At 42.5% G+C, this 17,165-nt stretch overlaps 1 protein-coding gene across 7 annotated transcripts in view; it reads right to left on the reverse strand.

Annotated features, from left to right (window-relative positions):
* The window catches only part of Mei1 (meiotic double-stranded break formation protein 1), an 80,004-nt gene that overhangs the window by 25,654 nt on the left and 37,185 nt on the right, over nt 1–17,165 (reverse strand). For 6 of the 7 annotated variants that reach the window (XM_078052667.1, XM_078052665.1, XM_078052663.1 and 3 more), the window contains 8 exons: nt 16,130–16,244; nt 15,043–15,125; nt 14,142–14,289; nt 12,880–12,991; nt 8,559–8,619; nt 7,734–7,831; nt 4,350–4,518; nt 2,788–2,935 (listed from right to left, as the gene is read on the reverse strand). In XM_078052667.1, the coding sequence (XP_077908793.1) occupies nt 2,788–2,935; nt 4,350–4,518; nt 7,734–7,831; nt 8,559–8,619; nt 12,880–12,991; nt 14,142–14,289; nt 15,043–15,125; nt 16,130–16,244 (934 nt within the window). The remainder of the gene's footprint in view (nt 1–2,787; nt 2,936–4,349; nt 4,519–7,733; nt 7,832–8,558; nt 8,620–12,879; nt 12,992–14,141; nt 14,290–15,042; nt 15,126–16,129; nt 16,245–17,165) is intronic. The other variant, XM_078052666.1, reaches the window with a different exon arrangement.

The raw sequence follows: 17,165 nt of genomic DNA on the forward strand, positions 1-17,165 counted from the left end.
AAAATAAAGATATTGTGTCCACCTAAAACTAAAAAATAAATATATATTTTTAAAAAGAACATTATTGGGAGCTGGGATTGCAGCTCAGCAGTAGAGCGCTCGCCTAGCATGTGTGAAGCATTGGGTTAGATCCTCAGCACCACATATAAATGAATAAAATAAAGGTATTATGTCCACTTACAATTAAAAAAATATTTTAAAAAAAAATAACATTATTGATATAGTGAAATTTGGGGACTGGGTATGTAGCTCAGTAGGTTTGATCCCCAGCACCAAAAACAAAAAGAAAAAGAAATTTGGCTATTGACTACAAATTATCTAATAATATTATATCCATTGTTAAGTTTCCTGATTTTGATCATTATACTGTGATTAAAAAAGAAAGTGTTTGTTCTTAGGAAATACATATTAAAGTATTTAATGGATAAAAGAACATATCTAAAAATCATCTGAAAATTATTTTCAAATGGTTCAGAAAAAAAGAAGGTGGGGATGAGATTGGAGAAAAATTAAGAAAATAAAATGAGGCAAAATTGTGAAAACTGGTGAATCTGAGTAATGAACATTCTTTGAACCATTCTTGCAACGTTTTTTTTTTTTTTTTCAGTACTAGGTATGATCCCAAGTGCTTACCACTTAGTCACTTCCCCAGCCCTTTTTATTTTATTTTGAGACAAGATTTTGCTAAATTGCCCAGGCAGGTCTTAAACTTGTGATCCTCCTGCCTCAGCTTCTTTTTTTTTTAAATACTTTTTTTAGTTGTACTTGGACATGAAACCTTTATTTTTATTTATTCTTATGTGGTGCTGAGGATCAAACCCAGTGTCTCGCTATCTCCCTAGGTGAGTGTTCTACCGCTGAGCTACAACCCCAGACCCCTGCCTCAGCTTCTTGAGTTACAGGGATTACAGGTGTTACCACCACTTGCAACTTGTGTGAAATTTTATCAAAACAAAATCAAGGAGCTGAGGTTGTAGCTCAGTGGCAGAGTACTTGTCTATCATGCGTGAGGCGCTAGGTTCAATCCTCAGCACCACATAAAAATAAACAAATGAAATAAAGGCATTCTGCCCATCTACAAAATACAAAAAAAAAAAAAATCAATCAATTTTAGCTGGGAGCAGTGGCACACGCCTATAATCCCAGCTACCTGGGAGGCTGAGACAGGAGGATTACAAATTGGAGTCCTGCCTGAACAACTTAGCAAGATCCTGTCTCACAATAAAAAAATAAAATAAAAAGGGCTGAGGATTAGCTTAGTGGTAGAGCAACCTTTAAGTTCAACTCCAGTATCTTTCTCTCTGTATCTCTCTCTCTTTTTCTGTTTAGGTACATGTGCACACACAAGTCATCAAGGGTGGGTACCTCCTTGAGAATGTTCCCACTGGCCAAAGATATATATCTCAAAATTATATCTCAAAAGGATAGTAACTACATCTGATTAAAATACATCAAATATTTTAAATTCTCAAGTGTACAGTGATTCTAAAGCACTTTTTAGTAACACTTTTTTAAATTTTTAAAAAAATATTTATTTTTTGGTTGTAGTTGGACACAAGACCTTTACTTTTTTTTAATTTTTATGTGGTGCTGAGGATCGAACCCAGGGCCTCACATATGCTAGGCGAGTGAGGTTTACCACTGAGCCACAATCCCAGCCCCTTAATATCACTTTTTAGTACCACTTTTTAAAATTATTTTTGGAAGATATTAAGCAACCAACTCAGTTCTTTTAAACTGGCAATTAAAGGGAAAGTATATGAACCAGGAGCGTCGCTCAGTGGTAGAGTATGTGCTTAACTTGAGTAAAACTCTGGTTTGGTCCCAGCACCAGAAAAAAATAAAAAATTTTTTTAAACACAGAAGAATCAAGCATTAAATCTATGCTTCCTATATAATCTACCCCTCAGGATATCTAAATAGTTGATGAAAGGAAAAACTGTTTTTTGTTCAAGTATTCCAATTAAAAAACAAAGAAAGAATGACAGAATATTTTCATTATCATTTGGCAATCCCTAGAAGCAATTGGTCCAAACAATGATCACCAGTGGCTGCTAGCATCACATACAGAGGCAACAGAATATTGTATGCCCAAGTGTGCTGCTTTTGAAAGTCATGCTCTTCACTCCAACTTAGTGCTTCCATTCAATTAAACCAGGTCTGCTTACACTACATTTCCCCCAACAAATGTAATCAGAGGCAAAATTAACAGTCAATGAAGGAAGCATATTCTTAGGCTGAGACTGACTGAAAGGCCTATGGTTAAGGAATAGAAATAATCTTCTATGAAACAAGTGATAGATTCAGTGAGGAAATAGATACAGTCACCATTAAAGTGATCCAGAATCTGCTTGATTAATAATGATCAACAATCCATTTTGTTTAATTAACTATTTCCAGAAGGAGGTACAATACCTTGCAGCTTTCCTCTTGCACAAACCAGAGGTGGTACAAAGGAAAGAGACTTGGATATCAGTCAGTCAAGTCTGAGGTGGAGTCCTGGCTCCCCCATGACTTAACTGTGTGCCCTAGAGAAAATTACATTCACTTTCCTCTCTATTTTCTTATCTATAAAATGGAAACAATCATCTCCACCTCCCAAGACTGTGAAAGAATTAGCTAACCTACATAGGCTCTGTAAGCGCCTACGTAGTGACATCTAACATCCCACTCTCTCCCTCTATGCCACCCCTAGTCTACACATGTATCATCGTGGTCTCCCAAGGAATCTTTGAGTAAAGAGGAGGAGGAGGAGGAGAAGGAGAACCCAGGCATTCCGATCCATACTTCATCTAGTGCACTGTCCTTGTCCTGGCAGATGGCAATCAGATAAATGGAGGCTCTGAAGACCACTGGAGGCGGGTGCTCACCCTGGTCTTGCAGAGACAGGAGGAAGCCTTGCAGAGCCACAAATAATTCTGCCTCTGAAACAAACCTGTTGATCAAGGAGAATCTGAGTGAGAAAGGCAGAGACCCAGACCAGTGGGTCTCCTGTCCTCCCTGACTGCATCCTCCCACAGCCCACTGTCCTGCCCTAGCATGCCCACAGCTGAACAAAACTGCACAAACAGTATGCGGCATGCACTTTCAAAGCACTGTCACACACATACATCACATATGGTCCTATGCCTTGGCAAGGCTGTGTTAGGGGCCATAGATTCCTTATTCACACTTGGAAGGTTATGTGCCTTCCTGTTAAAGAGAAGGGTGCTACTTCTGAGATTCAGGAGACCCCCCCTTTGGTAGGCTGTCAACTTCTCTCTTCTTATATTTATCATTAAACAGTGGTGTGTTCAATGGGCTGCTTTCTGTAGTGGGTGGGGAGGGGTGTAGGCTTATGCATACAAGGCAGATGGTGAGGGGAGAAGGAGGGTGACGTTTTGTTTTGTTTTGTTTTGAGAAAGGATCTTGCTACATTGCAGGTCTCATTCTCTTGGAATCAAGTGATCTCCTGTCTCAGTCTCCCAAGTGCTGGGACTACAAGCATATGCTTCAGTGCCTGGCTTTGACAAGGGTTTTACTTTGGAGGAACAGAAATGTCTTGAAATGACATGGGGGTAGTGATTGTACAACACTGTGAGTATGCTATATGCCACTGATTGTTCCCCTTGAAAAGGTAATTTTATATTGTATAAGGTTCACTTGGATAAATTATCTTCTTAAAAGCTTAATACTGGGGCTGGGGATATGGCTCAAGCGGTAGCGCACTCGCCTGGCATGTGTGCGGCCCGGGTTCGATCCTCAGCACCACATACAAAGTTGTTGTGTCCACGGAAAACTTAAATAAATAAATTCTCTCTCTCTCTCTCTCTCTCTCTCTCTCTCTCTCTCTCTCTCTCTCTCTCTCTCTCTCTTAAAAAAAAAAAAGCTTAATACTAGTCACTGGATTTTAAAAATTTGATAAATTGAAAATTAATTCTTTTTTTAATTGTAGATGGACACAATACCTATATTTTATTTATTTATTTTTATGTGGTGCTAAGGATCAGGCCTAGGGCCTCCCACATGTTAGGCAAGCACTCTACCACTGAGCTACAACAGCAGGTCCAAATAGTAATTCAGTAAACCTTTGCAATTTTTTTCTGTGCATAAATAACACCCTCAAGGGCACCAAAGAATATACATGAATATTCTAAGCCTTTATCTCTCAGCACTGTGTCTACTGACCGGTCTTAACCCCTTTAAAGATATAAGCCTCTCAGGAATACAACCAATTTCTCACTATCCCTGTGTTTCAGTTTCCAGCCCCAAGCTTAAAGAGGACACCTTTGCAAATATTTATTGAACTGAACTGGGCTGAAGACAAGAGTCCCAGGACCCACTACCAGCCACCAGCCCTGAGCACTGACCTGTCCTCATGGATGTAGGCCAGGTAGAAGAGGAGCAGGATGCAGTACTGTCTCTGGCGAGCAGTTCCCTCCACATACTGGCGATCAGATAGGAAGGCAACACTCTCAGGGCTCCTGCTGCTTATCTGGGGCAACCCATGCTGCAGGAGCTCAGACACTGCAGAGAGTTCTGCAAGAGAAGGCAAGGGAAGGCCACACAGAGAACACAGGAGAACGGATAATGGGTACATGAGAAATACTACATGCAGAATACTGCAGAGGACAGTAAGCATACATGTGGTACAGAAGATATTACAGGTTTCTCTTCTTTTATACAGTTTTAAGCCTGCAGAAGAGACTAAAGTTAACATGTGGAAGGTCATGGATACATCTCAAAAATACTACATGGGTTCATTTATTCATTTGACATACATTCATTAAGCAGCTATTACAGACAAAACTGTGAGACCTAGACCCTATCTCCAGGAGCTGGTAAGAAGAGACAGTTAATTGCAGGACAAGTGGTCAGTGCTGTATGTCAGTGTGGAGGAGGCAGAGCTTCAGACCACCTAGTGTGAGCAAGGTAAGCTCAAAGAGGAAGGAACTATGGACGATGAACAGAAAACAGGCAAAGAAGAGAGAAGAGAATCCAAGAGAGAGGAGGCAACGTACTTGGAGGCTTGGACACATTTTGTTTCCCCTGTAGTATGAATGGACAGTAAGTGAGGAAATGAGGGTGTCAGGAGCTATGGAATTATGCAATACAATTTTGGGGGGCAGGATACCAGGGATTGAACACCTGGGCACTTAATCACTGAGCCAAATACCCAACCCTTTCTATTTTTTACTTGAGACAGGGTCTCACTGAGTTGCTTAGGGCCTCACTAAATTGTGGAGACTGGCCTTGAACTTGCAATCCTCCTGCCTTAGCCACCCAAACCACTAGGATTATAGGCATGCGTCAACACACCAGGTTTATATGATATAATTCACAGCTAGATTGTGAAAGACCTTGAATGTTGCTTAAAGAATTCGTATTTTATGCCAGGTAGTGATACATGCTTGTAATCCCCGCTATATAGGAAGCTGAGACAATCTTCCTGCCTGGGTAGATGGAATTGCAGGCATACACCATAGTGCCCAGCACAGATTTCTGGATTTCTTATAAACTCTGCTACATAAAACAAAGGACATTTTAATAGAAAAGAGCCTCAGAACTTAAAAATTTGAATTGAGTCAACTTTATGAAAAATTCATTCTATCATCCTTATTTTTCACATTTTACCTGCTCCACAGACTGATGTGTGGGGATTGCAGTGGAAGGCTAGGAGAGTTAAGATGCTAAAGCTTGGTGTTCAGATAGATCCTTTGAGCATCAAATGGAGACGGGTTGGAAGATGAGAGCCTGGAAGCAGGAACCCACATTGGAGGTAAACTCAAAGAATTCTTCCTGCCAAGGTAGCAGACCCATGCATGGCCAAATCCTGGGCAAGTGGAGGGTGAGAACAAGAAACGTTTCACAGCAATTTGGTAGCAGAGCCAGATCTGGCCTCCTAATTCCAAGTTCAGTGCTTTTGTTCACCAAAACAAACTATGATTAATATGCTAATAATGAGGGCTGGGGTTGTGGCTCAGTGGTAGAGTGCTCACCTAGCATGCATGAGGCACTGGGTTCTATCCTTAGCACCACATAAATGTAAAGATATTGTGTCCACCTAAAACTAAAAAATAAATTTAAAAATATGCTAATAATGAAATGCACGTGCATCCACCTGCCCTTTCTCCTGATACACATAAGAAAGAAGTAGTCTGCATGCATGTGAGGCCTGCTGCTCTTGCTGGCACTCTGGAATCTGAGGAGATGTGTGTGCAGGGGGTAGATAAGAGGGGCTCCTCCTGTTTTGAGAAGCCAGGGAGCTGTCAGCAGCTGTGGGGTTGGCTGTGGCAAGCACATGAGATCTTTGTAATGTGCTGCCAACATATTTCAGGCTACCATAGCAGAGGCAAGGTGCTTTTCTCTCTGCAGGTCAGACCACCCCTGAACAGACAGCCTGTTAGACACTCCATGAGGAGTGGCAGGTATAGTGTGGAAGGCAGGAGCCAAGCATATTGGAAGTAATAGAAATGCTCGCCTGGGCTCCTGCCTCTCTCATCACAGTATCTGAGAAAGACAGAATAGAAAGGGAGATTTGAAGGGTATTTAATGACCCAGAGTCTGCATAAATGTAGAAAGAGGAAATATGGCTGGGCACAGAGGCCATAACCCCAACTACTTGGGAGGCGAAGGCAGGAGTATCACAAGTTTGAGGCCAGCAACTCAGCAAGACCCTGTCTATTTTACTTTAAATAAAAGGGCTGGGGATACAATTGGAGGATACATAGCTGGGATAGGGTTGGGGTAGAGCACTTTCCTAGCACATGTGAGTCCCCTGAGTTCCATTCACAGGATTGCCAAAAAAGAAAAGATAAAGAAGAAAAAAGGTGGAAAAAAAAAGCATAGCATCAAGTCTAACCCACAAAGAAGATATACAATTTGAGTGAATGAATAAAACAATGATTAAATTATTTTATGTTATACCAAGTGAGAAGTCTGGGATAGAGGAATTCCACAGGCAGAGTAAATATATTGCAATCATAACTGTATACACAATTGTACCTAGGCCTCTCCAGGCATGTGGCAGAAGCTCAGTGAATATTCAAAACTCCAGATCTCAGGCCTGCACCAGTTGTTACAGTGCCTGGATTCTGCATGGCTCTCCTGGACTTCACTCAGACCCCTGCTCAATGTCACGTCTTCACAGAGACTTACTATCTAATGTGTGCTTCTTTCCCTACTCCATCACCCTCTACCCCTTTGCCCACTTATGTTTCTTTCATAGCTTCTTATTATGCATCCCTGATGTTGTATCTGTTTGTGTACTGCCTGCCTCCCTCACTCCAGGGGAGCAGAACTTCCTCTCCCTGGCTCTTTTATCAGAACTTGGAGTAGAATTTGGCATACAATAGATGCTCAAGAAAATTTCGTGAATGAATGAACACAGAAATAGAACAGGCTGTACATGCTATAGATTCTGGGGGTGAACAAAGGGAGAACAAGGGGACAGGTGTGGAGATGCTGCAGAGATGGCTGGGAGGGAGAAATGGGACTTGATGATCTTTAGGGTCCTTTTCAATCTTTAGAACCTAAGGTTGCAGGGTCTTTGATTCCATTTCTTTCTGATTCATTATTTTACCCCCCTACGAATCAGCCTATAATTCCATTATTCCATAATTCCATGGTTCCTCTGGGCAGCTCTAAGCCAGGAGATCTTATTACTGTACTGACACACTATGCAGCCAAACAGCAAGACATCCAGACTGCCAGACTGCCACAGACCTCTTGTGGGTTCAACCCCAGCATCTCACCTTCTTGGGAAAGTGATCTGGTCTTCTCTGGAGCTGATAGGAGATTGAGGCACATGCAATAAAGGAAACTGGAACACACCTGGTTCAGGGCTGAGTGACTTGGAGAAGAAAAAAGGAAAAGAAATGGCATGTCTTATTTGGCTACTAATTCCTTGAGCCAGGAAAGGACTGGGAATACTAGAAAAAGAGGAAACTGTTGAAGCTAAGAATAGGTAACCAAGGAATACTGCAAACTTGCAAACTTTTTACTTTGAATGCAGATGGATCTCTCCTGAATGTTGGGTGATCTATTCAGAGATATGGAAGGGGAGCTAATCAGGGCGCATAGTCATGTTGCAGGCTAAGCAGTAACAAGTTAGTGTTCCCAGTAAACGCATGAAAGGGAAGGTTCTACAGAAGGCTGCTCTAGAAACCTAATAAGATAGATCTCAAGGCAATGGCCTTTCCTTTAAACAAGAGAGTTTTCCCTCTGGAATTGCTGGGCTTGTAGCAACTGGAACTTGATGGATATTGATGTCCTTGCCCTCTGAAGGCCTCAGTATCCCCCATTTAAATGACAGGTTAGACAAATGGTCTCTGAGAACTCTTCCAGTTTTGACATACAGGTGCCCATCCACTAGTACCTGGTAAGGAAAGACAGCCTTACCAGTCAAGATGAAATACAACCTGCAGAAGCACCTACAACTCATACACCCATTGCTGAGCAATGCTAACACTCTCAATGCCACCAGGGTCCCATGACTAACACACCAGCTAGAAACTTCTACTCATCCAGTCAAGGACTATGGCCCCCTGCCATTAAATTTTGTGTGGGACTATACATACCTTGAACCACTGCAGAACCTGGCTTTGAGCTCCAGGGTCAGTCGTATGAAGGATGAGGCAGCTTAGAAGTGGGAAGAAAGCAGAGAGCTGTTTAAACCAGGCTCATTACATAGATTCCTAAGTCTGGGTGGTGTCAAAGAGCACTGGTTCAGAGTCACAGAGACCAGGTTCAAAATATGCTCTGCCACTTTCTAATAAGATGACTCTGGAAAAGTTATTTAACTTCTCTGAGACTCCATTTGACATCTATACCTCACAGGTTGTGTAAAGCTAAGGTAAACGAACAAGTATAACAAATGCTTGGCTCAGAGTAAGTGTTGAATAAAGGTTTGTTCCGTTTCTTTCTGAATTATCTTCCACCACAATCTTAGGAATTACACATCTGCTCCTTTATCTTTTCTCCCAGTTTGTAGGAAACATCCAGTTTCAGATTTGGGAAGAACAGGAGTCATTGCTTTTCCTTCATCTCTGAATGGCCTGTGAGAAGGGGACTGATCCTCAGACTAGGGGTCTGACAGCAGCTTCTGCCTCAGCTGGTAACTCTGGCCCAGGCCCCTCCACTGCCTGGCTCTTCCCAGTCTACCTACTAAGGCTATCTGTCAATACTGACCTCTGTCTTCTCTTCTTTACTATCTTCCCTGATCCCTACCCCTGTAAACATAGAAGTCTCCACAAGAAGACATCAGAAGCTCCCACTTCATCAGCTTCAGGGTTGAGCTCATCTGTATTTTAAACTGAGGCTAAAGCACCTGGGCAGGGGATCAACTTTCTAGATGAAAGCTTAACCTATGACTTCCCCAGGGAGCAGGTGTCCAGTTTGCCTTCTGGAAGGGCTCTTCTTGGGCCAGTCTCTTGAGGACCCACCGTTTCTTCACCCCCCTACTTTAGGTCTCTGTCCCTTGTCTTGTCCAGCAGTACCTATCTCCCTTTTCACTCTTGCCAGGTGGGCATCTGATCCGGTTCTATCTGGCCTTGTGCTGTATAGATTTCCCTGTAGCTCTCACAGCTTTTCACTACATACCCTGCTCCCTACCACTGTCCCCCAGAGGTCCACACTTTAGCAACCTGTCCAGTATCCCAAGACGAGATCCTACTGAATCTTGCAAGTGTGGAGACAGAAACAATGTTAGAAGGAAAGAAAAGTAATATATGTCAGCTGTAACAATGACTGAAAGGTACAATTGTTCAGGAAATCTGTGTACATTAAATCACCTTTTTTTCTGGTACTGGGGATTGAACCTGGGGTTCTTTACCACTGAGCTACATCCCCAGACCTTCCTACTTCAGCCTCCCAAGTAGCTGGGATTACAGGTGTGCACCACTGTGAGTTAAATCTTTTAGTTATTATTATACCAAGTTCTAGCTGAAGATGTTGGAGGCAAGAAAATTAATTTGTTCCATGACAATAAGCAAGAATTCTGGGCTGGGGTTGTAGCTCAGTGGTAGAGTGCTTGCCTAGCAGGTATGAGGCACTAGGTTCCATCCTCAGCACCATATAAAAATAAATAAATAAAATAATGATATTGTGTCCATCTAAAAAAATATATTTTAAAAAAGCAAGAATTCCAGCTCAAAAGCTAACACAGTCTTCCTACTGCTCTTCCTATCAACAGTTAAACAGAGTGTTTCCAATCTTGAGAAGTAGAAAAAGTCTTTCCTAACTCCATGTTCCCCTCCATCACACCCCCACCGCCCATCAAACTTATTAAAACAGCTGTCCACCTTGTCTCTGCTGCCTCACTTAGCACTCATCCTTCAACCCACTGCAGTCTGGCTTCCACCTTAACCCCTCTAAGAAACTGTTCCAACTAAGGAGGCTGAGAGATTCCATGATGCCAAATCCAAAGGATGTTTTTCCAAACCTTATCTTACTTGACCTGTGGAAAGCATCTGACACTCAGGACTATTCCTTGATCCACAAAACCCTCTTCACTTTGTTTCCCTAATGTCATCTTTTTTTTTTTTTTTTTTTTCTGGCTTCCTTCCTACCTCTGCAATTGCTCCATCCTGGTGTTTTTTGGAATCTCCTCCTCATCCTGATCACCAGATGCTGCTCCTGATTTTATCTTGACCCCTCTTGTCTCAGTGTGCACATTCAGCCCTGAGGAGTCTCACCTGCTCCCCACTACAGGGCCATCCCCACTGGAACAGAGTTCTATCTTGTTCACTGCTACATCCTCAGCCCTAGGACAGTGTCTTGCATGTAGTTAGCACCCAATAAATATTGGCTGAATGAATGAAAGCCTGGATTCTAAAAACATCTATAAAACCAGATCATTTCCCTGCCTTTAATACACAGTTGCCCACATCTCCACAGGAACATCTCACAGGTATCTCACACATGCCCTGAACAAAACTGAGCATGGGCTCTCCTGCATCCCCAAATCAGATGCTCATCCAGGTGTAGTGGCACACACCTGTAATTCCAGCAATTTGGAAGGCTGGGGCAGGAGGATTCAAGGCCAGCCTCAGCAATTTAGCAAGGCCCTAAGAAACTTAGTGAGACCCTATCTCAAAAAAAAAAAAAAAAAAAAAAAAGAGCTTGGGATGTAGCTCAGTGGCAAAGACTCCCTGGGTTCAATCCCCAGTACCAAATAAATAAATAAATAAATCAGATCCTCCTCCAGTGAGCCAGCTCTCAATAAAACACTACCATCTGCATGGGTGAGGCCTAGGGTTCAATCTCTAGCACCAGAAAAGAAACAACAAACAAAAAGCCACTCTCTCCAGGAGATGACACCTGGCTGTTCCCTCTCCCTCTGCCTGACATCCAACTATTCCAATGACTCCAACTATTCCATCCCCCAACACTACCTCAGTTCCTGCCGCCAACCTGTTAATACAAGAGGCTGAGCCCTGCCTCCCACTTCACAACTTGCAGTCCACTGCCATGCGCACAGTGCTGCTAGGAGAAGATCCTTCTAAAACAAAAATCTAAGCATGTCCTTCCCCTTCTTTAAGACTCAACAAAGAATAAAGTCTAAATTCCTCACATGGCCAAGGAGGCCCTATGTGAGTAAGCCCAGGTACCTCTCTCTGGTAGACCTGTCACATTTTCCACAGCATGCTTTGTGACAAAATAGAAAAGAAGATATGACATGGTAATGTTAAGAGACAGGTATGGGGAAGAGATTAAGGAAGCAGATTTTAGAGACATATTCCCTGACTTTGAAACCTAGGCATGCCACTTACAGTATAACCTTGGGCAAGTAACTAACCTCTCTGATATTCCATTTGTTCATCAGAATGGGGATAATACACAATTCCTAGAGTTCTTCTGAAGACTAAATGAATCAATTAAGTGTAAAGCACTTAAAATAGTATGTCATATACAGTAAGAACTTAAATGCTGATTATTACTATTAGTTATTAATGACTAGTTCTTAATTATTACTACTGTTTTCTTCCCTCCTTCTGTGTGTGGTCATCCCCCTTTCCATTCTCACCATTGCTAACACTTTTTTGTTGTTGTTGTTGTTGTTGTTGTTGTTACTGGGGATTAAACCCAGGGAAGGTCAACCACTGAGCTACATCCCAAACCCTTTTTATTGTATTTTGAAACAGGGTCTCAGGGACTTATCATTAAGTTGCCTAGACCAGTTTTAAATTTGCAATCCTCCTGCCTCAGCCTCCCAAGTAGTTGGGATTACAGACCTGTGCCACTATACCAAGCTCACTGCTACCACTTTCTAGAAAGAATAAAGGAGACTGTGATTCTTGAGCTTATTCTGCAAACTGAGGAATTTCCAGGTAAAAACTGGTGAAACAGGAAAGGGAGGTCTATACTTGAGAAAGAAATATGACTAGTAAGAGAAGGAAACAAAAGGACCCAAGAAAGGCTAGAGAAGCCTGAAGGAATCAAAAGCCACTTGGTTCAATTTTAGGAAGGACTATCAGTGGTTGACTCAATAGAAGCTTTTGCAGAGTGCTACTGTTCCCCTCAAAGGCATTTGAAAGTATGTAGGGATCTCTTATAGTTGTCACAATAGGGGTGCTCTGGCATTTAGTGATTAGGAGTCAGACAAATGCTGTGTGAGGTCCCAGGGATATGGAGTCTGACAGGAAGGGGGAAGGGCATGTATGGTGGACACTAAGCCTCCCAGACTTCAGCAGAGAGAAGGGTCAATAAATTGGAGAGCTCCCTTTCATGGCTTTTGATTGCTGTGTGCTATTTGCTCTCAATCAACACTGGACAGAGAAGGAATACATAGATACTGACAAATACGTAAATGTCCGTCACATAGCGTATGCTCTGACTACTCTGAGCAGCTACCTATACTGCCTCCCTCCCTCCCAACTTCCCCATGGGCCTGCTGCCTACCAAGCTTCTTGGAGAACTTTTTCTTCATGTGGGGAACGATGATAAAGAGGCTGTGCAGAATCGAGAGGAAAACTTCCATCAAGGCTGGGTGGGTAGCCTGCTCCAGGTGCCTCTGAAAGGACCAGAAGGAAGAATAAAGCCTACCAGTCCTGAGCCTCTGAAGAAGGAAAAGCAGCTGCAAAAATGGATATCAAATCTAGTAACAGTAGACTAATCCCTTTCATCTGAAGGACACAAGAAAAACTAGAAGTCCTGGATCTGCCACTTTAAAGGTGGTGCCAGATACTTCACCTTAAGGGAGCTTCTCTCTGTTCACAAAAGAGTAAGATGAAACTAACAAAAGACCTACCTCCCAAAAATGAACATAACGTAACATGTAGAAAGCTCTCTCTAAACCACAGAGAGGCATTCATGTTTCTTTTACTATAATAAAAAATAATAGCAATAATATTATAGTTTACAAACTACCTTCACACTATCATTCATGTGATCCTTGAACAGAGTCATGAGGCAGCCTGACATGCAGCTCTGGATTAAGAGCAAACAAACTTGGGTTCTAGTGCAAGCTCTATACAGAGCTGCCCCTGTGTCCCTGGGTCAGTCACCTCCTCCCCTCTCTGGGCATCAGTTCCCTATGTGTGAACAGCTCAGGCTTCAGAGGCATTGTTCTTATACACATTATTCCTTTAGTTTTAAAACCAAAATTTAAAAATATTATTATAAAAGTTATAAGTGCTCTTTAAAGAAAATGTATAAAATACAGTAAAGTAGGAAGCAGGAATAACATAATAATACTATGATCAACTTCTAGGTCCAGCTCTATATTTCTCAAATCTAGGCAAAGGCAGAACAGATAAGGAAACTGATTTGAATTGCCCTGTCTTGCTGTTAATGCACTACTATTATCTGTCAGGAACACAGCAGATGGGGTAGGGGGCGGTTACTGCTCAAAGTTTTCTTCAAGAAAAAGAAGCTCTCTCCCACAGAGTCAGGGGTACCTCTTTGCTGCCACCTACCGTTCCCAGTAGGTGTCTAGCAGTGCCTGCCTTTTTCTGACAGGGATTTCACAGGCTCACCAGATGCCCAAGCCTCCAACAGGAGAGGACTCCAGGTGACCTCAATCAATAGCTCTGACTCTTACTCTTCCTATCATCTCAATCTCAAGACAGCTCCAAATGAAGTTCTGCAAGACCAGGTCTGGCTTGCCCTCACATTCTTCTGTTCCCCAAGCTTTGTGCTGCCTGTGGCTCAGGGGAACCCACCATCACCATGGGGATACACAGAGAGTCGCAGGCACTGAGAAGAAATTCTGAGAAGTCCTCCAAGGTGTCTTCCTTCTCGGCACTGGCACTGGGAGCTGTGAAGGGATTCTCTTGGGCAATAGGCTCGCCCTGGAATTCCACAGCCAACCTAGGAAATCAATATATGAGCATGTCCACTACCATAAGGGTTAGAAGTACCTTCCTGGCAGATGGCTGGACTCAGGATCCAGGGAAAGTACCCCAACACCAGATCTAGGGAAAATTTAAGAGCTCTCATTGAGGACTATGTTCTTGATTACCTCCAGCTTCCATCTGCCCATCACACATGACTCTTCTACCCCACTATGTATACCTCCCTGAGCATCCCATGCTATGCATATCTCTTTGCCTTTTCCTGTGTTACTCTCTGTGTTCCTGGAATACCTTCCCTGCAAATTCCACTTATATAACAAAGCTGCCTCTTCCCCCAGAAACTGTGAGCCCCTTGCAGGCAGGAGTCATTTTGATTAATGCTTCTACCCTCTCTAGCTGGCATCAGGCCTGGCACAGCAGATACAAGCAACATCTATTGATGTAAACTGGAATCAATGAATAGCTACAGCACTAGGCCAGTTGCAGGAGAAAGAAAGGTGAATGAGACACAATCTCATGGCATAGTAACAAAGTCTTCACCAGGAAGGAAATCTTGAAGCATTCTAAGAAACTTCCTATCCCACCTATCTGTCCTCAGACCTCCTCAACACACCCCAACCCCAGCCCCAGCCCCAACCAGTCTTCTCAGCATGCAGCAGAGTATCAGAAATCAAGTGCTTCTAGAACTTCATCCTTTGTCTGAACCCCTCCCACCTCTCCCCACCCGCTACCTCTGTACTATTGCCTCAGACCACAGAGGGCTCCTCACCTGCAGGCATTTCTAAATCCCTCCAGAGTGCTCAGGAGGAACTTTCCCCTTCGAAGAATGGCCTTCTCTGAGTCTCTACTGCCCTGAGGTGAGAAGAGAAGAACCTATGTGTCAGGTACCTACTGTGGCCTAGTTGTATGCTTGCATGGCCACAGACCTCCTCTATTTATACTGCATTCACATACATACATTCACAAAGTTAGGTCCATGTCTGCCATTCACATACACCTAACTTTCCATGGGATCTTGGTCTTATCCTCACAAATCTACTCTGTTAGAGTAGCTCTTTGAAAACAGGGCTCAAAACACAGGATAACAAAACAAAGAACAACAAAAAAAACAACAGCCAGGTGCAGGAGCACATGCCTATAATCCCAGCTACTCAGGAGGCTAAGGCTAAAAGGTCCCAAATTCAAGGCTAGCCTGGGCCACTGAGTGAAAACCTCTCTCAAAATAAAAAGTGCTGGGAACATAGCCAGTTGCAAAGCACCCCTGGGTCCAATTCCCAGTATCAAAAGAAAAAAAAAAAAAGCCAACAATTATAACACAATGAACATGGGTCAGATTGTAAAATTCTAACGAATCTACTCTTAAATAATTTTCTGAGAATGTTTCCATACATGCTTGGAAGATATAAAGCAACAAAATAGGTTTGGATACAAACACCCTGGGATTTACTAAGCAGATTCAGGTACTTGTTAAATTTTGGACGCTTGTGGCTTCAGGAGTTTGATTTATAAAAATGGAGATATTAGGGGCTGGGATTGTGGCTCAATGGCAGCGTACTTGCCTGGCATGTGTGAGACACTGGGTTCAATTCTCAGCACCACATATAAACAAATAAATAAAGATCTATCAACATCTAAAAAAAATAAATAAAGGGTTTTTTTTTTTTAAATGAAGATAGTAACACTTAAGTCTCATAGTACTGGAGTTAGGAAAAAAAAATAACATCTCATTGTAGGTGTATGCACATGAGAAAAAAACTATAAAATAGCATACCAAGATAAGGCAATGTACTAATTATCTTTCTAAGAACACATTAGAGCAGAAGCTTGAGAAGAAGCAGGCTGCAGTTTGCACTGACCAAGGACCTCCTGTTCAGTGGGGTCTGGGAAAACTCCGAGCATCGACTCAGCATGGCTTCCAACAAGGCCCGCAGGGCCTGGTACTGCACAGGTGGAGCACTCTGATGGTCCTTTCTGCATCCAGAGAGACAAAATCAGGCTCAGGAGGAGGTAAGAAACTCCCAAGATCACTTCAGGCTCTCCAGCAAAAGAAGACAGTGTAGTGGCTCAGAACATGGGTTCTTATCTGATAAAAATCCTTGCTCTAATCCTTCTGTAACTGCATGACAAAGGTGAACAGTACTGTACTCATAGAAAGATTCTGAGGATCAAATTAGCTAACATAAGTCACACACTTAGCCCAATCTCGATGCATAGCAAGTTCTTACCAATACCAGTCATGGTTATTATTATTGTTATTAAGGACACAACGTTTTCTCACCTCAAAGGGCAGCATTCTCTAGAACTCTCTAGAATGTGCATCAATGGATGCAATGGCCACTGCTGTCAAGTAGATGATAAGCACTCCTGGGAAATCAAACCAACCTTATTCTGCGTTATTTTAATAGCAAAAGCCAGGATCAATAAGTAAGTTATCAGGACCCAGATTTTATTTCAGTATTTCTAGAGTTCAAACTCTGTAGAGGTAGAGGGTCTAAAGTGAATTCCCCATTATATGAGATATAAGCAAAGGCTGGAGAACTATTTTTGGAAATTCCATCATCATGAGTATGGGGTAAATATGGATAGGTAACACTTAGGGTCTATTTGAACCCTCCTGTTCTATAGACTCAAAGGAGGCAAGAGTCATTGACTAGTCTAATTATAAGTGCAAAGAGGCCACTGACCTTAAACAGAGCTACATGCATTGCAAATTGATGCTAAATAAGGAAGTTACTCAATCCCCACTATTGCAAAAAATAAAATGATGTTATCTGGGCACGGTGGTGCATGCCTATAATCCCAGATATTCAGGAAACTGAGGCATGAGAATCTCAAGTTGGAGGCCACTCTTGGCAACTTGGCAAGACTGTCTCAAAATTTTTAATTTTTAAA

The sequence above is a fragment of the Ictidomys tridecemlineatus genome, chromosome 6, assembly GCF_052094955.1.
Source record: "Ictidomys tridecemlineatus isolate mIctTri1 chromosome 6, mIctTri1.hap1, whole genome shotgun sequence".
Lineage (NCBI taxonomy): Eukaryota > Metazoa > Chordata > Mammalia > Rodentia > Sciuridae > Ictidomys > Ictidomys tridecemlineatus.